Source organism: Parambassis ranga, chromosome 14, assembly GCF_900634625.1.
Source record: "Parambassis ranga chromosome 14, fParRan2.1, whole genome shotgun sequence".
Classification (NCBI taxonomy): domain Eukaryota; kingdom Metazoa; phylum Chordata; class Actinopteri; family Ambassidae; genus Parambassis; species Parambassis ranga.
Window position 1 is genome coordinate 3,388,646 of NC_041034.1, and position 21,336 is coordinate 3,409,981.

At 44.8% G+C, this 21,336-nt stretch overlaps 2 protein-coding genes across 4 annotated transcripts in view; one reads left to right on the forward strand and one right to left on the reverse strand.

Moving 5' to 3' along the window:
* mcama (melanoma cell adhesion molecule a) overlaps window positions 1–8,841 on the forward strand; it is a 42,483-nt gene extending 33,642 nt beyond the window's left edge. The window contains exons 15-19 of the mRNA XM_028420904.1: window positions 250–391; window positions 2,527–2,562; window positions 4,918–5,047; window positions 6,046–6,163; window positions 7,214–8,841. Of these exons, the coding sequence (XP_028276705.1) occupies window positions 250–391; window positions 2,527–2,562; window positions 4,918–5,047; window positions 6,046–6,163; window positions 7,214–7,216 (429 nt within the window). The 3' untranslated portion in view covers window positions 7,217–8,841. The remainder of the gene's footprint in view (window positions 1–249; window positions 392–2,526; window positions 2,563–4,917; window positions 5,048–6,045; window positions 6,164–7,213) is intronic.
* Window positions 8,842–9,981: 1,140 nt separating this feature from the next.
* Window positions 9,982–20,801, reverse strand: LOC114445731 (E3 ubiquitin-protein ligase CBL-like). 3 transcript variants are annotated; one of them, XM_028420901.1, is made up of 15 exons: window positions 20,253–20,801; window positions 18,917–19,164; window positions 17,866–18,012; window positions 17,470–17,626; window positions 17,115–17,236; window positions 16,856–16,993; window positions 16,229–16,316; window positions 15,885–16,016; window positions 15,544–15,753; window positions 15,351–15,458; window positions 14,298–14,587; window positions 14,021–14,184; window positions 13,101–13,211; window positions 12,834–13,010; window positions 9,982–12,743 (listed from the first exon to the last, which is right to left on the reverse strand). In XM_028420901.1, the coding sequence occupies exons 1-15, from the start codon at window positions 20,394–20,396 to the stop codon at window positions 12,319–12,321; spliced, it is 2,661 nt and encodes an 886-aa protein (XP_028276702.1). In that variant the 5' UTR covers window positions 20,397–20,801; the 3' UTR covers window positions 9,982–12,318. The 3 variants fall into 3 exon arrangements, with proteins under 3 accessions (XP_028276702.1, XP_028276703.1, XP_028276704.1); XM_028420902.1 differs by having other exon boundaries at window positions 13,101–13,207; window positions 14,020–14,184; XM_028420903.1 differs by lacking the exon at window positions 15,351–15,458.
* Between the last annotated feature and the right edge of the window lie 535 nt (window positions 20,802–21,336).

Sequence of the window (21,336 nt, forward strand, 5' to 3'; positions counted from 1 at the left end):
ACAAGGACTTCTTTCTCTGATGTTTCTTGGCTGTTGTATTGTGTTGAAATGGACACACACTGTATGACCAAAAGCTTTAGATGCTCTGTTTTTAGTTGTAAAGTTAGAAATATTATTGCTGTTGTGTACTACATCTACGATCTGATTAATTGTCCATGGTTAATTAATCAATATATTCAGATATTTTACAGACAGACCAGTGGAAACTGCAGCTTTTCAGATCATATAAGTGTTTGTGTGTCTCCACAGAGCTGGCAAGAAGTTGAGACCAAGGCGAACGAGCACGTGACTCACAGCGTGGTGTCGGTCAAAGTCACCTCGGACATCAGCGCTCAGTGCAACGCTTCCAACGACATGGGCACTGAAGTCAAAGCTTTCAGCATCAAAGCCAGTAAGAACCCCCCCCCCCTCCTCTTCTCTCTTATCCGAGTTAAATTATGAACTGTATGTTCAACAACATTTGCTTCTAGGCGTTCATTTAGAAAACTCCTTCCTGTTATGTGAAAGGCCCAAACCAGTTTTTTTTTCTTTCATCTTGTAGCCTGTTTAATTCCAGCGTGACTTGACTGTTACTGAAGGTGCCCCAGCTCTTACACAATATTTGTCTCCTGGTTAATTAAGCAGTGGGTAACGATAGGAAGGAGGTTTCTCTCACAGGCGGTAACGGAAAACATATTTTGCTTTTGAAGTCTAATTAATGACCACCATCGTGAGCTTGTCTCATACTGAGTCCCCATTAAGTTTGGTGCCCATTTTACACTACTTACTATAAAAACGAAATATAATAAATATATTTTAGTACATTTATGGTCATATTCTACTAAGTCTGTGGGATTAAAGCAGAAAGCTAGAGATGTACCTGGTCACACCCAAGTGGAAACCTCCAGGGCTGAGACGTGAAGCCCATGTAGACGTAATTGCAGTTCACCCTAAAGCCTCTAGGGGCTGGCTCCAAGAGTGAGTCAATCCCCATTAACTCCCGTGTTAAAATGTCCAACTTTACAGCAGAATTATACTCATGTTGGGACTTATTTATGCATAATTATGGGTGTGACCACAGGCCGGTGCCGACTGACACTGCAAGCCTCCTGCCAAACTTACAGGTGGCGTCACAGAAGCTCGTGTCTCTGTTATTTACTGTCTGTGCTCTGTCAGTTGATGAGGTGTTTCCTCCTGAGGCTCCACAGACCTGGCTTCCATTTTGTATCTGTCATGTTTTTGTGTCAACGTGGGAATGTCAGCCGTGATGCTACCTAACACAGGTGTAGTGAGGGGGAAAGCCATCAAGGCGGCAGAATCTGCTTGTAACTCTGCTTCATAGCTGTTGAAGCAGTTATCACGCTCTTGGTCGAAGGCCAGAGAACATGTTTTAACCCACTGTCTGCCCCCCCAGCACTGATACATGCACCAGCATTGAACCCATAACTGTAACATTCCTTTCATGCAACAACACGTCTTTATATAGCAGACATTTGCCTCTAAGAGACGTGATGGTATCGCTGCGATGCAACGATTCCCAACTATTGTAACAATGTCCCATCAGCACATCAGCTGTTTCCTGATGTGCACTTAGCCCAACAGCTGTGACATGTCACTGCATTTCTTATGTGTACTTTCAGCTGCTATATGGAGCTAATAATAGACAAACTACTGTCAAACATGCTGGCAGACATCTGCAAGTGTTAGTGTGTGTTGAGTGGTCAGACAAACATGAAATTCTTCATCCTTCCACCACCTTCACTATATTGCAATGTATGGAGCTCGTTCTTCCACTGGAGATGATTAAATCCAGAGACACTTGTACCCCGTTCACACTGGGGAAAGAAATGTGGCTTAAGCAGGATTCTGCCACATCCAGCTCAATCCAGATGTGTTTTTTTCTGAGTGTGAACACCTCGAATCCGGCTGTATCCAGTTTGATTTCAATCAAACTTTGTCAGATTGGCTCAAATGTGGCTCAGGTGTGAACGCAAATGTGGCGAGCGATTCCGGTTAGCGACATGCTACTTTCGGTTAGCGATGTGCTACTTCCGGTTCACGGGGCGTGACACGGGGCAAAAAAACGCACGACGCATGCGCACGCGCGGTCCTACCGCGGCGTGAAAGGACTCTGTATATTACGAGGCGCCACCTAGTGGTTTGGAGGACAGCAAACTGGATGAAGCCGGATTGAGTGCGGACACAAGTGTGTGCTAGCCAGATTTGAAAATAGGTCTGAACGCATCCAGCTTAAAGGCTGTCTGGGCTCAATCCTACTCTAGCTGGAATGACTTTCTCCAGTGTGAACGGGGCCATGGTGTCACTGACTGAAGATGTGACGAGGTGTGTTTCCTCCTCCACCGTCCAGGTGCTGCACTAAAACTAGCCAACAAATATTTTGGTTTTGGCGGTTTTGAATATTCTGTTTTAAAGCAGTGCTCAGATTCCCTCACAAATAAGGAGAGAGAGAGGGTTTAGAATGAAAAAGCTGCTGATTTAATGTGACAGTGTGTGTGTGTGTAAACTGATGGTTCTACTTGTTCACAGTTCCCAGAGTCACCACAACTGCTCCCTTCTCTCCTGGTAAGATTGCCGCCCGACCTCCGAGCACGTCTAACTCAAAGACCTCTGTCCTCTGTCTCACTGTTCACGCTTTTCCACTGAAGTTCTGTGTGTGACAATGAAGGGTTGGAGGAGTACGTGTATTATTGATTATATACAGATATGTATATATATATATATATATATATATACAGGGACTCCACAGCAGGGCCGCCTTTGGTTTGCTGGCAGATATTTGGGATCGCCTGCAGGCGTATTAAATATTCTGTTTGATAAAGACCCACAAAATACAGAATGTACTACAGAATGATGCTTGGACCAAAACACTGCACAGCAGCTGGAAAAAACAACAGTATTTGTTTGTCCCAGGATTTTTAAAATAACACACTTTTACTGAGTTTCCAGACAGTCCTTCTGTTTTATAGTTTTTTTTTTCGTACAAGGAAAATTAGCAGGTAATTAAACCCTCACAGGCCTGCAGGGAGTAGACAGCCACCCATAGAGAGACAACAGGAGTGAAGTATGTCTCACTGGAAATAAAAGTGTGGTTGTTTTTTCCCGAGTTTATTAGAGGTAGTACTTATCTCTCAGGCCGTCCAGACACTGAGAATAAATGACAAAAAAAACTGCCGCCCAGCACCATGAAAGAAGTTACTACATATTTATCGTGCTTAAAAAACACTAATCTGATTTTTGTGATGCGTTTTATTTAATGTAATATTAAAAATGTGGCCCCCTTAACATCACAAAATCCATTATAATAAACCACACAGATATTTGTGATGATGTCACACCCTCAGCGTCATACTGTTGCTGCTCCAATGATCGTCTTTCTTCTTCTTTTTTGCATCACCTCGTCTATCTGTGTGTCTGTATCGTCATCTCCTGCATCCTGAGTGTACAATTCAAACTGTCTCTGAGGGTTGATGCAGAACTGATGTGCTGCACAACTTGGAATTTACCTTGAGGTGTCCGTTGTGTGGGCTGCATGGTGTCAATGTTATGTTTGAATTGTGCCATTATTCACACGTGTTAAATTTAAAGAAGAAGAAATGTGTAGTTTGCTGTAACGTGCTTTTTAAATTGGTTTCTTTTTATCACATCTCCTCATGGAGGTGAATAAATATCTGTCTTTAGATGAGTCTTACAGATTTTTGTTGCCAACATGGCCGAAAGTTTGCCATAAAAAGTGTTAAGAGGTGAAAATTACATTTGGTTATCAGGTTTTCCAAAGACAATCATATACAGAAATGATGGTACAACTCAAGTGATTGTGTGTCTCATGTCATTTTTCCCATGGTGCACCTCTCTATTCCAGCATCAGAGGAATTTAAAGGTAGGGTAGGAGATTTTGAAAACTCAGTGAGAGTCAGCCAGATTTCCAAAGTAAACACACGCCCCTTTCTCTCGGAGCTCACCCTGAAGCCACGCCTCCCAATCACATGGACGAGCATTACCTGAAGACGAGCTGCGGTCTGTGACTTCGGCCATCATGCACGTACCTCTCTGGTGCGCGCAGAGCAGGAAGAGAGTGACAACCAGCCAATACTCCGAGCAGGGTCCACCCGGAGGATTGGCTGATGTTTTTAGCGTTTTATAGCTTCCACAGATGATTCATATTCTTCGTTTTAATGTGAAACTGCCGAACTAATCGGTTGCTATCGGATTGTAAAGAGCAGTTACACTAATTTAACAAAATGTGCATCAGAATGAAATCTCCTACCCGACCTTTAACTGACGTGGTGTAGGACGGAGAAAGTGTTTGTTTTTCTTCCTTGTTCAATCATTAGTCGAACTGTAAAAGTTTAACTGCAGCTCTTTACATTCTGGACGGTTAATGTCATTCAAATGAAGTCAGTCATTAGGGCGGCGGGTCACACATGCTGAGCAAAATAAATGACATTTGTGTCCCGCCGTTCTTCTTGGCAGATAAAACAGCCGTAATTTCACGCTCAGATTATTATTTCTTATGCATTAGAAAGAAAAGTTTGTTAAATAAGCTACTTGGTAGCAAAGGGCCCTAAACACTACACTGTATAGTGCTCCAGTCTTTTAGCTGTGCAGGATATGAAGGTAAGAAAACTAGAGCGGAACTAGAGTTAAGAAAACCAGAGTGGCAGCAGCAGCTGAAACTGTTTGGGTCATTTTTCCAAGATCTCCTCCACCATCACACATCAGGACATCAGACACCGGCTGTAACTGTTTTCACAGGCAGAGTGGTTCTCCACATGTTCACAGAGCTGCGACCTTCTTCTGTGAACGCTCCTTTTTTCTTTTTTTTTGCTGCTTCAATCAATTTATTACCGGTCAGAGTGTCAGCTCTGAGACTTTGGGTTGACGCTAACATGTAATTTGTCTTTCTGTGTGTTTGTGTAGCGGAGGGCAGCGGGGTGATCATAGTTGTGATCATACTGTGTCTGCTGGTGCTGGCCGTCCTCGGCAGCGTCGTCTACTTCCTGCACAAGAAGGGAAAGATTCCCTGTGGACGCTCAGGCAAGCAGGAGATGTAAGTTTTATTCTCCTTGTTGTCAACAGGGAATATCTGCAGGATACACAGATGTATACTGGAAACACTATAATCATAGATATGAGTTTCCATCTCTGCCTGTTGTTCAAAATATGGCCAAAATATCTTACTTATGGGTGCTGCCATGTTGGAAAAAGACGCCATCTTGGAACCAAAGTCTGCGCATGGTTTCCATTAGGGCTGTGTATTGGCAAGAATCTGGCGATACGATACATATCACGATACACATGTCACGATACAATACAATATACGATATATCCCGATGCTGGAACAAAGACGGTATATATTGCGATTTTATATATATTTTTAAGAGTATGGAAGCTTGTTTGGAAAGCCTCATCTGAATACTAGTAATGTATCTTTCACAAGAACAAAATGTTTAGTTATAAGAACATTGCACAATGCAACTGTATCTCACATTCTTACACTTAAATCGATACCAGTATCTCCAAATAAAATATCGCGATATTTCACAGAATCGATTTTTTCTTACACCCCTAGTTTCCACCCACTTCTACATCAAGCCAGCAGCATGGCTGCTCCTCCTACTGACCACAACATTAACTAATTAAAGATGAATGATTGGGGAAAGAAGAGATCATTTAAACACCCATCAGTGTGATTAAAAAGTAGCTAACAACCGTCTTTGAGGAGTACTTCCTGTTCTTAGTTCACTACTACAGCCAGCCACAAGGGGGCGATCCACAGGATTTGGCTGTATGTATAGGAAGCTGTTATACTGTCCGTTTGTATACACACTATACGGTTATGAAGTAAAGAGAACTTCTCTGCACACTCACACTACTCTACACATCAACTGAAAACCGATGAGACATTCAAAGTCCATCAGGAAATTCCAGATCTGATTCTGCTTGATTGGATGCTTTCTTTCTCTTCTTTCTTTTGAACTTTAACCTGTGAGATTTTGTCACTCCTGCTGCAGTTACCTTGGTGTTGTTTTGTTTTTGTGTCATCAGCACCAAAGAGAAGACCACCAAAGATGACATTGTTGTGGAGATGAAGAACAACGCAAAGAACGAGGAAGCCGTCCTCTTAAAGGCTGTCAACGGAGACAAAAAGGGCCCCAGTGAGCAGGTAACTGTCGTCGCTGTGGATGTGGATCAATGTACAAAGGGGTGGAGAACATCCATCCATATCCATGGCAGCGCAGAGGGTGTAGTATATTCTGGTGGTGGCTTTCTAAAGTGTTATCTGTGGCTCTGTGACGCTAAATTAGCTGCATTTCTTTAGCCTTTTTTTAGAGGCTGGAGTGAGCAGCTAGCTTAGCACAAAGCCTAGCATGGAACTTAAAGGAGGATGAATTGATGCACACTCAGCACTCGAAGCATTTGCACCAGAGGTTGTTTTAATCAAACAAAACTGATGTGAACCCTTTGTTGAAATGTTATTTGCAAAGGGAACATACCAGAAATGCCGCTATTGATCCCTGGTTAATCGGTCTGTGACATGCGACAAGCAGCGTCACCGTGGAGGTGATGTGCAGCGCCTCATTTTATGTCCTGCTTTAAGGCCTGGTTGTGTTATGGCCTTTCTACACTGTGACACACTACATGACATGAATCTAATAAACTTTGGTACGACGTCAAGTTTGATGCGTGCAGATTGTACGATGACCATTCACTGAATCGCAGACGATCATGTCAACATGCGAGGAGGAGGAAGGTGTGGATGCGGGGTGACAGGTCGTAGCAGCTGTCACACTGTGAGTCAGTCGTCCTAAATTTCTGACACAACGCTAGAATTTTATCTCGGCTTATCTTTGGTCGCAAGACGCTGACAACGGCCGTCGTGGAAGCTGCCTCACAGTGCGACGTAAGACCGCCGATTTAGAACCACGACCAGAGATATCTCCACGATTCTCCTACGATGCTCGTCTTTCATCTGCGACAGCCCAAAATCGCACAGTGTGAACCGGGCATTAAAGTGTGAAGCGTGGACAGTCGCACACTCGTAGCATCTGTTTCAGACCTTCTGGTGTCTGTCACTGAAGCGACATAAACACCACAGCTGCACGTCCTGACTGTAAAGGACTGTAAACGGTTAAATCATCATCATCATCATCATCATCATGTGTAGAGCTGTGGAATCTGTGTGTGTAGCTGACGCTCTCCTCTCTCTCTCCAGTGAAGCTCTTGGTGGATCAGCAGTGATGTGCAGCAGGAGGACACACAAAGCCAGCGGCCTGTGTGTGTGTGTGTGGGTGGAGATGCTGCAGGGTAACACCACCTCACAGTCTGGACATTCCTTCCCATCATGCTTTGTTCTCAGCAGTATTGACTACATTTCCACACACACACACGGGTATGTATGTACAGACGTCCTTTTTGAACGAATGTTCGATTCCTCAACGTTCATTTGTTTTTGTACGATTTCCTCAAATTGTTCAGTGTGTGTGTGTGTTTGTTTCTTTTCAATGAAAGTGTATATATTATATATATTTTGTTATTTAAAATATTTTGGCACTCAGATTTTCATTTCATGGCAGCGTCCGGGCCGTGCACGCGTTGATCCGTGTTCGTGGCTCCAGGTGGAGCTTTGTAGGACGAACACGTGACTTCATTTGTTCCGTCATACTGAGACGTGGTTCGCCAGTGTGTGTGTGTGTGTGTGCGCACACGCGTGTGTGTGTCCAGAATTTGTAGAAATCAACCAAAAGTTGCAAAGTGAGGCTTTTCCTCCAGGATTATGACCACAGTAATGATTCTTTTTACGACACACTGGCGGCCTTTTGGGTTTTTTGTTGTTTTATTTTGCAAACTGCTGTCGAACTGTACTGTTTGTAAATACGTGTCGTGTACAGACCTGCTAGTGGAGGCCTTGGACTGTTACTGAGTGTGAACAGGTTGAAGGTCGGTGATCTGCTGTGCCTGTTGTTTGAGAATGCATCATACACTGAACATTTTTCTTTGTGTTTTCGTTGTTTCCACTGAGAGAGAGAGCGCGCTGAATAAGTGTCCCCTGTGTTTTTAATGCATACTTGGTGCAGCTTCAAAATTAACCTGATGATCACTGTGATAGATTTGCCCAACTGAAGCAAGTTTAAAGTTTTTGTTTTAATGTCAAATTTATGTAAAAGTCACAGAGCTGAGCGACCCCCTGTGTCACAGTCAAGGTCAAAAAGTGTTTTTGAAAACATCAACATTATCATCTTCCCGCATGCTAACTGCTACGTGCTAGCAGCTCTTTTTTTCCTCTTTTCTCATTTGTTGACTTTAAACCAGAATTTATCACCTAAAAATACACAAACGACACATTTCTTCGTTGTACAAAATGATGTCGTCCAGTTTTCTTTTGTTCCAGAGACTTTAAGGAGATCAGGGATCTATCAGGTCAGAGTGTGTAAATGGCCGTCTGGGTTTCTCAAAGGTGGATCCTTCGGCTCTGTGACTCGGGTGTAATTACAATAAATGAGGCTCAAACTGAAGCTGGTCTGCCGCCAAAACATGCCAAAACACAGACGCTCTTGTTGTGAATACGTCTCACTGTGTGTTTTATTGTTAAAAGATGCGTTTGGTAAAAGCCCTGATGACTTGCAATGTTAATACAGTAGTGTTTTTTGTTTTTTTCTCCTCTCCACCGCTGAGTTGTTGAAATTTAGAATCATCCAGGTCGCAGCAGGTTTTAGATAAAAGTCCTGACTGGATCCACATCTTTTGTTTTGATCTCTTTTTGGTGGTAAAACAAGTTTGAACATTGCATTTCAGTTCTTTTTTTCCTAAGTGTGTGTAAATTAAGTACACGTGATTCTTTGATGCTTGCCTTTTTTTTATATATATATTTTTTTTTGCAAAAAAAAAAAAGCCAAATAAAAGTTTCATTTAAAGAGAGAAGCTGTTTCTTCTATCATTATTTGTGCAGAGAGCCTCCGGGATAAATATATGAACCACCACAACAACTCAGAGCATTAACGCTGCTCAGTCCCACGGTGAGAAGACAGGAAGGACTGCAGCCTCCAAACCGCTGTCAGCACGAGCTGGAAACGACTCCAACGGTAGCTCAGGTTTCCAGCTGGAGTCTGGAAACGCAGCTCACATCTGCAACGAATTCAGGCAGCGTCAGCTCGCAGCTTCCCCCGTCTGGCTGCAAAACAAATCAGCCCGTCGTTCGGTGCGAAGCCTCCAGCTGACGACAACCCGATAATCCCTGAGATTAAGAAACACTTTTTTTACCAGTGATGCACATTTCTCTACCTGGATGCAGGCGTTAAAGCCTGAGATGTTCTAGAATCATTTATCTGGGTGGATTTTTCTCATGTGAACTGCTTTTAGTAGTAGATTACGATCAGGATTTTTGAAACATTAACATGTTAAATTCTTTTGTTTCTAGATTTTCCTGTGTTTGGGATTATTAACCTGTTTCCTCTCGACATTCGAGCTCTCAGTCAGACGTTGTGACCTTTCTTTCTTCAGTATTTACTGATTGCTCCATTAATGATGGCAAAAAAAGACCCAAACCATGATACTACCACCGCCGTGCCTCAAAGAGAGGATTCAGGTTTTATGCTGAAATGGAGCGCTGTCCTTTGTCCCATACGATCCTATTTTGGACACAAAAAAAAACCTTTTCCCAGCATTCCTCTGGCTGCCGTCTGTGTCATATTTCTGCCTCATTTATTTGGTCGTTTTGTTTTCCTACTTTAATGTCTTCTGCTTATTTTTCAGTTCCTCGATGTGGAGCTCTGATAAAAGGTCTATCAGCCCGTAAACAGAAACCAAAGTTATCCAACAGCTGGTGAGTGTAGTGGAGCATTCAGCAGATATTTCCTCCAGGCGTTGGTGGACAGTCTTGAATTTACATTCATCAAGTGGAAAAACGACTTCAGCTTAACCCACATGAATCAACCTGTGAAATATATATCTACATAAAATACTGAAAAACAGACCACACAGATCAAATGTTAAAGAAAATACAGTTTAATTAAAAATCTTAATGGCTTAGGCATGAAAACATTGCAACACAACGAATGCTGAGGATATTAAAAAGACAATAAATAAAATCATATCTACACTGGCAATAACAAAGCAATGAAGACTTTTTTTTAGTAGACAAGTTCCTGTCAGAAAAGGCGAGTTACTGTAATATGTTAATAACACACACACACACACACACACACACACGCTCACATACATCATTAGTCTGTGGATCTGAACCAACACACCGGCTGAGCGGGGGAGACAGCGCGGCCTCTGGCAGTGATTCAAGTGTATCATCCTCACACATCGGCACATTCAGGGAGTTCAGTCCCCGTTTGGAGCGTTCGAACACGACGAGTTCAGGCGACACATTCTCCATCTCTTAATAAAGGGAGGGGGCGACAGCTGCTAAATGCTTTGGGTTTGTGGGAGATAAAGCTGTAAGGTCTCTGCTGTGAGACGGAAAAATGACTCTTTTTTTTTTTTATTATTTACGTCAATGTTTTCTTTGTTCTTTCTTCTAGGACTGAAAGAGCCAAAAAACAGACAAAAATATGTGCTAAATAATTTTGTCATTACACATGTTGTCCACCAGAGGGCGCGGATGTTGACTGTATAGAGTTTTATATGTTAAAGTATCAAATTAAACGAAATTAAGACAGAACAGCTGATTTTCCGCACATCTTTTTACACTATACTTGTAGTCCTTATGTGGTCTGACGTGTTCAGTCAAACTGAATCACCCCATGAGGACGACAGGTGAAGATCGGACTGTAGCTTACATGTAATGTGGAGTTATTTTGGTTTGGCATGACTTACAGAAGGCACATTTACAGATTACTGCAGGAATCATAAGTCGAGCTTTTATTTTGAAAAGGAAAAACCATGTGTCTGTCGTGGTGTGCTCTGCAAGATTAAACGACACTTTCTGTCTGTGAAGTTTGGTCGATTTGAATCTGGTCAAAGTGATTATAAATGTCAGCGTTGTGTGCAGCAGGCCCAGAATGCTTTGCATCTATTTCTGCTCATAATCTCCTTCGACTTGTTAAATACATACATACTTGTAAAATCAAATTTGACCTGCTCAAACATCCAGTTTTCTTCCATCAGAACACTACTAAACAAAACTAAACTGCGGACTAAGAGTCATTTTTTGACCTTTTAAGGTTGAATTCCTGCTTCCTGTTTCAGTTTCATGACCCGCTGAGTGACTGAAATAATACATGTAACAGATTACTGAGAACCGGGGCTCGAGGAATCACCACAAATGTTATTGAAAAATATCAAACGTCGAAGTAAATCTAATGCCGGTGGAACTGGAATGTGTGTGTCGGGATGGAGGGAGTGTGTGTGTAATATGTTGGCGTACCTGAGTCCACATGACAACACGCCACCTTTAGCTTTTTGCTTAGTGTGAATGCCTTCAATCGATGCGTCTTCAGTGAACCCAGGGAAGCGTTAGCTCTGGGTACAAAGTGATGCAAAGTGTTAAAAAAACGTCCCAACAGGGTTAACGAAAAGTCTATAAAAGTCTACATAATGAACCAGGCGTCAGTGTGAGACCATCAGACACATCGTGGCGTTAAAATGAACTGAATTCAGCCGTTGTTAGTACTACACACAGCACGACACGTTATGAGAGTACTTAAACATTAAACTTATTATAGAACCATCACTGAACCAGGAGCGGAGCTAACAAGAGTCATGTTGTCGAAATACCATCGAAACGGAGCGAGCCAACAGCGACGCGTACGACATGAAGCCCTGCGATACTGCACCGAGACTGAACGTTCACATTCATCAGCGTGAGCACACAGAGTTAACCGACCGAGCTCGTCTTCGTACGTCACGGTCTGCGAAGAAGCCCGTAAAACACCGAACTTAGTGCTCCACAGGGTCCCACTGCTGAGCAGAGTAGCTTAATGAGCACGCGGGGAGGGGGGGGGGGGGGGACTGGAGGGGAACACCGCCACGGAAACGAGTCCACCTCAGCAGAGGACAGCAGGGTCAAAGCTTGGCTACGGAGAGCTGACTTTAAAGGCTTTTATTCTGCGTGTGCTGCGTTCAGATCATATCGAAGCATTTTTTTTTAAGGCTTCGCCGTCAGCCAACGTGATCCAAACAACACCTGATGCAGATTATTTGACTTTGGATGCCCTGATCTGATATGAGATGACCGCAGCACCTCCTGCTCAGAGTAAAACCTTTCGGCCCTGCAGGAAAGTGCTTGGTGATACTTATTCATGAACATGGCACAAAGTGGAGATGAAGAGGCGAAGATGAGAGGATGTGTGAGCTGTGACCAGCTGGAGGCGACTATGTGGCGATGTGTGCCGTGGAGGGGATGGAGACGAACTCGCGCAGGATGTTCTTGGCCGTCTCGAGGTTGTTCTGGGCGATCATCAGGGCTTTCTGGATGTCCTGGATGGAATAGCCTTGGGACATCAGGCATTCAATCTCCCCGTTGAGAGCCGGGCTTCCACCAGAAGCAGCAGCGGCGGTGGTGGCGGCGGCAGCAGCAGCAGCAGCAGTAGCAGCAGGGGGAGGAGGAAGAGGAGGAGGAGGAGTGGGAGGATGGGAGGAGGAGGAGGAGGAGGAGGAGGCAGCAGAGGAAGGACCAGGGAGGTCTGGCAACGGTGAATGAAACTCCCGGTTCATCGGCCGAGGCCGTCGGTCAGAGTTGGCTCGACGTGGGAGAGGTTTGGGGGGGCGTTCAGGGTCGACACCTGCTGTGAACATACCTGGAAACACACACACAAAGAGAGGAGATGAACATGAATGCTGCACAGCACCGACGGAGGACTGTTTAAAAAGCTGCTCTGATAACGTACTGGCTTCTACTGCACCGTCAACACTGAGATTGCTGAAGGCTGTGGAGGGGCCGCTGATCTCTGACAGGGTTCTTCTGGTGGGGGCGGGAGGGACTACCGGCCTGGGACAGTCGTACTCGTAAACATCCTCCACGCTGGCGTCCTCCTTTTTGTCCTTGGCTGAATATTGAGGGTGGTCTGAAAAAAACAAACAAACGTCACAGTGATGGATACAGGAGGAGGAAAAAAAAAAAACGTTTCCAAACATAATCCTGCGGACAACGTTACCGAGGTCAGAAGCCTGGGTGTGTTCCTCAAAGGAACCAGCCTGGCTCTGGATGTTACACATGGACTCATAAACCTGAGGATCCTCGCTGTCGCTGTCCCCGACCTCACTGTGAAGACATACAGGAAAATAAAAACCTACGCCGGCATCATTTCATCAAAGCTCCTCCAGCACTGCGTGTGCGTCATCTCCTTTAAATTATTAAAGGAGGTGCAAATAGCAGATAAAAGGCAGTTCTGCATTTAGGACATTAAAATGGTTAGGCAGCAGAGCCCCCTGCTGGACATGGAGAGTATAGGTCAGTGCAGTACCTGGGCTGCAGGTTAGTGAAATGGCCCAGATGTAGCTCAGTAGCAGCCGTGATGAGAACTGATGAACAATTTACCCACAATCCTTTGCACAGCAATATATAGGTGAAATTGTTTCTGCCTACTGCTATGTACCTTTCACCATTGTTTATCCTGCACAGCTAATGCAGGATTAACAGTAATAAGGTTGCTGCTGATCAAACAGTTCAGTCTGTGTTGCTGGAGACACACAGGCCTCCCTGTCTCAGGCTGCTTCCTCTAGCTCCTGCTGATGGATTCCCAGCTGGGAGATATAATCCCTCCACACAGCTGGCTGTGCCTGTGCACTTATGGGTGGTGGTGGTGGTGGTGCTGGGGATCTTAATTAGATACACAAACTACCCTTGTGGGATTGGTGGGTCGGAAGGGCTTGTGTGGAGCTAAATGCTAGCAGTACTGAGATCCTTGAGGGATGGAGATTTAGACTAATAATGCTGCCGGCCTCAGGGTGGAGGCAGGTAGAAGAAGGGCCTCTGTGGATGTCTTGGATAAAGGTTGATGGAGCCTCGTGATGACTGCAGAGCAATGGTTGATCAGGGAGCTGCAGCAGGTTTCTAGTAGTTTCTCTGTTTACCTGTCGTTGTGGTTGTTTGCCTGGCTGGGTGGTGGAGGCACCAAGGAGCCCGTGATGACCCAGGAGGCTCCTGAAGCCGGGAGGGAGGTGGGACTCATGTACTCGTTCTCCTCGCTGTCTGATGACAGCTTCTCCGCACTTGACATCGCCGACGCTGACAGAGACCTGACCCAATGTAGACAGAGTGTTATTTTTCATTTGTATTGACAGAATAAGGACCAAATGTGCAGGTCAGGACTCAGGTCCTGACAGGTCTCCAGGCCTACAGAGCTCCACACCTTGCAGCCAGACAGTACACGGCGTTGGTTGCTGACTGGGGTTTGCTTCCCTCTCCGGTGGTTCCGTTGCTCTGAGGGATGGAGGACAAGGCTGATGGGGCCTTGGTCGGAGGTCGCGGGACCATGTAGTTGGCTGCCCAGGCCGGCTGGTCAGGAGTGGAGGGCAGGGGTCTCCTCTGGAGTCTGGACTCCTGGCCGACCAGGGAGGGTCGCTCCGGAGGTGGAGGCGGGGGCAGATCTCTTAGGGTCGGAGGCAGAGGTAGAGGCTTGTCTCTGTGAGTGGCTGCAATCTGGGATGGAGGAAGGAGAGGTTGGTAGTTAGCACACACGTGAAGACACAACATGAGAAGCTTTAGACTGCTTCTGTACTGAAGTGGACCTCAATCTGACTAACATCTGGATTTTTCTGGGTACAACTTCCCCCTGCTGTGCAGTCACCGGCCTCCATGCTGCTTTCCAGCAGCCGTGACGCCACATAGAGGCGAACTCGTCCACTTAGAAACGTGTTTCTTGGAGAGGGTTTAGCTGAGAAGTGGCAGTGGATTAGACATTTGGTGACCTTTAATCCCTCTGTTACAGTGGACCATTGTAAACTTTCAGGCGGAGGTTTGTTGGATTTCCAGCTGCAGGACTTCCTCTTTAATACGTGCTTATGAGAGTTAGCTTAATCATTTTGAAGAATGCGTGATCAAGTGGTCAAATTATACTTTCTCTGTTTGTCGTGGTTGTGTTCTCTCTGTGCAGGTTTCATGTCAGCCGGTGTGTTTTCAGCAAATAAAAGGAAATGGTCGGAAAGATGGGGGACCAGGTTCACAGGTCTAGAGATGTTCAGTCTCTCCTAACCAAATTATTTGACAAGATATTAGCATAAACTTTCCCCCTTTTGGTTTCCTGTACAGATGCTAGCATTGCTGGTTTCTTATACAGGAAAACCTTCCTTTAGATTATACCCGCTAATTTGTTATTCATATTAGCCTCAGTTTAATGTATCTCATGAGGAAGTGATCATTTTTCAACCAACTCTAAATAAGTCCTGCTCTTTCCTATATTCACCTTGGCTGTGGCTCCCTGTCCCAGTGCATTATGGGATCTCTGTTGCAGCAGGTCCAGCCGTGGAGGCACCGGAGGCAGCTGAGACACTGGTGATGGTGGCCGCTCCACCTGCATGCCCGCAAGTATATGTGTAAAGTCGCTGCATACCACAACGGATAAGGGTTTTATCTGTGCTATATAACGCTCGTGTTACCTTGCTGCAGGCCAGCCTGCTCATGACCAAGTGCTGGTCCTCCAGCCGATCATCCTCTTCCTCGTCGTTGCCAGTAGCTTCTGCTCTGCTGGACCCCTGGAAACCGGCGAAGGAGGCCCCGCTGGCCTTCGGGTGGAAGGGGTCCACGACGATGGGCTCCGTGCCTTTAATTTCACAGCGACAAAATGGGCAGCCTTGACCCTCCGACTCCTGGTGGAGGAACACAAGAGGAAGTGAGAGAAGAGACGCTTTATAGCAGCAAGTAAAATAGAGACTGTGAGGATGTCAGGATTTACAGCGCTGCTACGAATCTGTAGTAAAAAAAAAAAACACTTCCTCACCTGCCAGGCAGTCAGACAGGAGGTGCACATCAGGTGTCTGCACGGCTCGATCTTCACGTCCTTGTCGTTCTCTGCACAGATCTTACAAAGCTGGAAGGTGGAGCCCATTTCACAGTACAGCTCATACTGCTCCTACAGGGGAGGAAGAGGAGGAGGAAGAGGAGGAGGAGACAGTTAAACGTTGCATTCTGCATTATTTATCATCATCAGTGAGAGTTTAAATCTCCTCAGCTGTGTACCGGATGTTGCTGTTGGCAGAGTGAGTGTTGTACATGTGTACTTTGTATAAGCGTCCCTCATGTGAGTGCAGGTCTGACCAGAAACAGAAACAAACAAGTCCAAACCTGAGTAACTTTAATGTGGTCTTGTGGAGAAGGTTCACACAGCCCTGTTAGGTCTGGGTTCTGTGCACGGCCATCTGGGAAAAGGTAGCTGAAGGACCACAGAAACACACACAGAAGTCAGTATTCAGTCAGTATTTGGGTTGTTTTAAGCGGAGTGGCTGTGTGAGGTGTGTATTCTTAGCCAGTGGTGGTCGGCACGCCCAGGACGGTTCAGAGAAGCCGACATTAGCAGGAGCAATGAACCGCTGAGGACGAGTTTAGCAGCAAAATGTCCTCCACTGAGGGTCATTTTAGCTCGTGGAACACCAGAGTCACTGGTCCACTGCTCCCTCTATTAATTAAACTGTGTGTTAACACAATGTTTTGCCTTTATTTAAACACACCAACGTAGGAGAGCTATGTGACAGCTTCATTTCCCCTTTCACTGCAGGGCACCTCTGTCATAATGTATTCTGTGTGTTTTTGGTGTTTGTAAGAAGTTGTGACTTCACCCACAACTGTTAATTTGCTTGTCAGCTTCTCCAAACTAGGGGGGGGGATGCTAACCGCCATCTATAGCAAATAAAACCATGCAGAACTTCCTACTTCAAACGAAACACAATGACACTATGCTGTAGCGTGACTCACAATCCCTCTCTGTATCCATCAATGAGGGCTTGGAAGAGCGGTTTGTTATGGGGGATGGTCTGCAGGATGTTCCCGTCAGCCGTCACGTAGCCGATTGCCCACTGGCCCAGCCGAGTGCAGCTCAGTCTGAAGATGTAGCTGAGAGACAGGACGGCAATCTCAACAATCTGACAGGCGCACAGCAGCACTTGTGCAACAATATGATCTGCACCAGATTTGTTTGTGGTGCACGCAAGGATGTTGGTGAGATGAGTCTTACCTGCCGGGTTTGTGTATGAACCTGTGCAGTCGAGCCTTGACCTCGTCGTAGGTGAGGAAGGCCATGTACCCAGGGTGCGTGACTGCCAGGCTGTTCCAGTTCCTCAAAAGAGACGACCACGGCTGCACAAAACACACAATGATGTTGCAGAAATCAACTGCCTGTCAGCTTAAGTGTCGAGATCACATTTTATTGATCAAATTGCTCAAGCTGTCAGCAGTGCGTGCGTGTGTCTGCGTTGTTTTTAAATGGTTTTCGAAGGCTGGACCCACACACAATGCTGAATATTGTGTACATTTAAATGTATAATTCTCAAAGGTCTTTTGCCTTTGACTGAAACATGACTCATGCTGACCTGGAAGAGCCTGGTGAAGATGTCAAACTCAAAGACGGTGATGTAGTCGTTGCATGTGAGGTCAATGGTGGATTTGAGTGCCATGGCCTCCAGACCTGAGCTGATGGGGTGAAACTCATGGAGGGCCTGGCGAAACGTCCTCCATGGCACGATGGTCCTGTATGGAAGAGAGAGAGTGAGAGAGAGTGAGAGAGAGAGAGAGAGAGCAGACAGAAACGCAGTTTTTTCTCAAAACCAACCAACCAGAAAAAAAAGCACAGAACTGAAAGTACAGATGTGCAAACGTAAGCAAACACGTAATTTACATAAGAAGGACAGAGTTTATGAGCACAGATAAAACATGCGATCTTTGGCGAGTCTTTGGCTATTTTAATATTATACAACATTGTAACTCACTTGTCCCCAAATGACCTCCTCCAAAACTCAGCAGCATCAGCTTTGGTAATCCTGAAGTTGTCCCCCTGAAATAGGCCATTGGGGAAGATGGCTTTTAGCTCAGCCAGCATGTGACTGAAGATCAGCGACAGCTTGGTCAGGTTTCGCCTGAGTCAGAGGACACGAAGGGAGAGAGCCAAAGAAACCAGTCAGATATTTGTTCACTGGAATTCATAATAATGTTTATTACCTTTGATTAAAAAAAGGGAAATAACTCTTGTATTTGTTGTCACTGCTTCTTCTGAGAGCTTCTGTGTTCTCCTAACAGCTGTGTGCATTTGAATACAGTCTGATGCATCGGTTCCTAATAACGCTGTGTGACTGATACATTTGCTAATCTAGAAGTTGTTGATGCAGAGGAAACGTTTGATAAAATCAGTGTGTTACAGGAAGGATGAACTTTCGCTTAGTAATGTTTTTCTGAGAAACAGAGGAAGTAGATGCGATTGCGACAGTTTAAAACATGCACCGAGTCTGACTTCAGATCATAGGGCTGGTCGGCTCGTGTTTAAAATGCAAAATGTTAAGATGCTAACGTGGTGACAGAGAGTATGAAGAGACACTTCTCTGTAATTCTTTGATAAACGGCACATATATGACCTGTTAGACGTGCTCAAAGTGTGTCAACAAGCCACTGCCAGCTCAGTGTAGACCAGTGTTCCAAAATGAGGCCACTTCAAATCTCTCACATTGAAATGAGACCAGAACCGTTCTCTCTCTCTCGACACCTGTGTTAAGAGTTGCTGTCTGTACAGTAGAGACAAACATCCAGGCTAAATTATTGCTTAGATGTCCCAATGCCCAACACAGAGATAACTTCAGTCTGCACTAGTTCTGCCTGTTTATCAGATCTCACTGGATTATTGCATTGATAGGCAGCCAAGACAAACAATGATTAGCTCCATATCTGCACCATCTGTCAGTTATCCAAACATTTCCCCGCTACACTGCTTCTTCTCTTTCTGGTTGCATCCTGAAAACGATAACATGTCGATCAGGTCATGTGCCTTACCTGGGCTGCGAGTTCTCCTCGTACATCCTTTCCTTCGCCTCTTTAAATAGGCTCATGGTCTGCTTGGTCTTGTTGGTCAGGTTATCAATGACCACGCGGAAATACTCGTTTTCACCCAGGATCTCCATTTTGCCCTCATATCTGGACAGAATGGTGCGTAGGTGCTGGTAGGTGTCCGGCAGCAGGTCCAGGATGTAAGGCGGACTGTTCTTCAGAGCCACCTTAGGGTTCTGGCACAAACGCACCACCTGGAAAAAGAAAACAGGACGGCTCAGAGACTCACACTAGGATTAAAATGTCAGCCCAGGTGGAGCCATGAGTCAAATCTGTTTGTTCTGAAGGTGGTGCTTGATGAAAGGGCTACAAGGCCATTTAAATAAAAACCAGTTTCAGCAACCTGCCGGGTAGATATGAGCAATCCTCCTGACTTCATGTGTGACACAAACATCTAATACTGCTCTGTTGTTCTCTGGTTTTCATCGTATGATGCACACAGGCATTACCTTGACCTCAATTTAACCTGGTAACCAATATTTTAGGTAACATTAGGTCAGACTAAGCTAAATCCCAAAAGTAGTTCTATCACAGCACCAGGTCGATATAAATACTTGCACTATGCTGTATGTATGTATTATGATTCTATAGCTGCTATAACAGGGTCAGTGTCTGTTTCTACTATTGTTGCTAGAAAGCTTTGCTTTACTTCACCAGTACAATATATTATGTGTAATTAAGTGCAATTATCTGATATCTGTATGCACATAAAGCACTTACAATGTCAGAAAGTCAGACAAACCTACAAAAAACATCACAATACACAATCATATCCTCATTATACATACACAACATCAAGCAGTAATTATAACGCTGGTGTCAGTGGCATCAACAGACAGAGCTGCCACATCATTGCACATTACAGGCAGCACACATGCATGCCACAGTTTATTACACTGTCTTATCTGATGCCGTCTCTCTGCCTTCTCCTGCCGTCTTAAATTAAAACCCTCTGAGCTGCCTTGTCTCAACATCTCTCCTTCTAATACTTAGATAAAGTGGCAGCAATGAAGACACAGCAGCCCGGCCTTTTTCCTTATACACCTCTTGTGGTCAAATACTAAATATAGAGTGTCCTCCCAGGGACCCTAATTATGTGACCTAATTCACTGGAAATGATTCCAATTAGATCAGGCATCAGGGACACTGAAGTAACCCCAGTTTTGTTGGTTCAATACCATAAATCAGTATCAAAAAGTAAGCCTGTGGAGCTGTTTATGTTTGACAATAAGACACAATATGTGTGTATAACTTGTGTTGTTGCCCTAGACACTGTCAATACCTTATCCATGAGTTTCCAGCATTTTTCCACCATTTTCTTATCGACCACTGCAGGTTGGTGAGGCTGGAGAGGCTGCTGGTGGGGCTGAAAGGCGTCCTTCATCAAGCCGATGAGACCGGCGCCCCTCCTCGGATTTCCGGCCATTAATTCGGTCGGTGACCGGGGGTTAGCCCCGGGGGCTGAGGGGTTGACAACCGGGGATTATTCTTGACACGTTTTCCCAACAAAACGGCCGCTGTCTTTACGTCCAGTCTGTACTTAACCCTTGTAATGATTTGTCATGCAGACGCTGTCCAAAGAGGAGCAGAACAAAAAGGCAGTGTGTGTACTGTACGCGACGCAGCTAGCTAACAAGCTACATTTGGAAAAAAAAACAAGCCTCTCACTTTAATTCCGACGCCAAACAGAAGCTCGGGACATACTCGTTATGTTGCTGTGTCTGCTGTCATAAAGAGTCCCCTGAGAAACCAACCCGGCTTATTATAAACTCGGGGTGTTAATAAGCCACACAGCGATCAACACACAGGTTGAGCAGCAGCTCCAGCCAACGGCGAGCGAGCAGCCAGAGTAAACACGGATATCCGGCCGGGCCCTTCAAAATAAAAGCATGAGCCAAAATAAGGGTCGAGAAATTAAAACTACAAATACTAGTATTACGTTTAATTTACAAATAAAATCCCCCAAAATATTACTTTTATTAAATTAGTTTAAATATAATACAATACTTTTTTAAAAAAAAAATAATCTGATTAATGCAAAGTTTTCTTCTTGTTTGACATAGAATTCATGTTTCTCAACAGTCCAGCCTTTCACTTTTGTTTAAATTTAATAACCATTATTAAGCCAGGCCCCCAAAAAGTAAATTTGGATTCAGGCCATAGGGCAGGATAATGTTGTTGTTGATTAAAAATATTGCAAATGTTACTATAAATGGTGTTTTAAGGCTTGGCAAACTAGCAATTATAATCTGTCTTTAGTTGTCAATATTGTTGTCGATCCACTGGCAAACACATTTAGAGATTTAGAGGGGAAGAAAACACACTGTAAAACTTTTATTAACAGACAATTTTTGCATAACATCCTG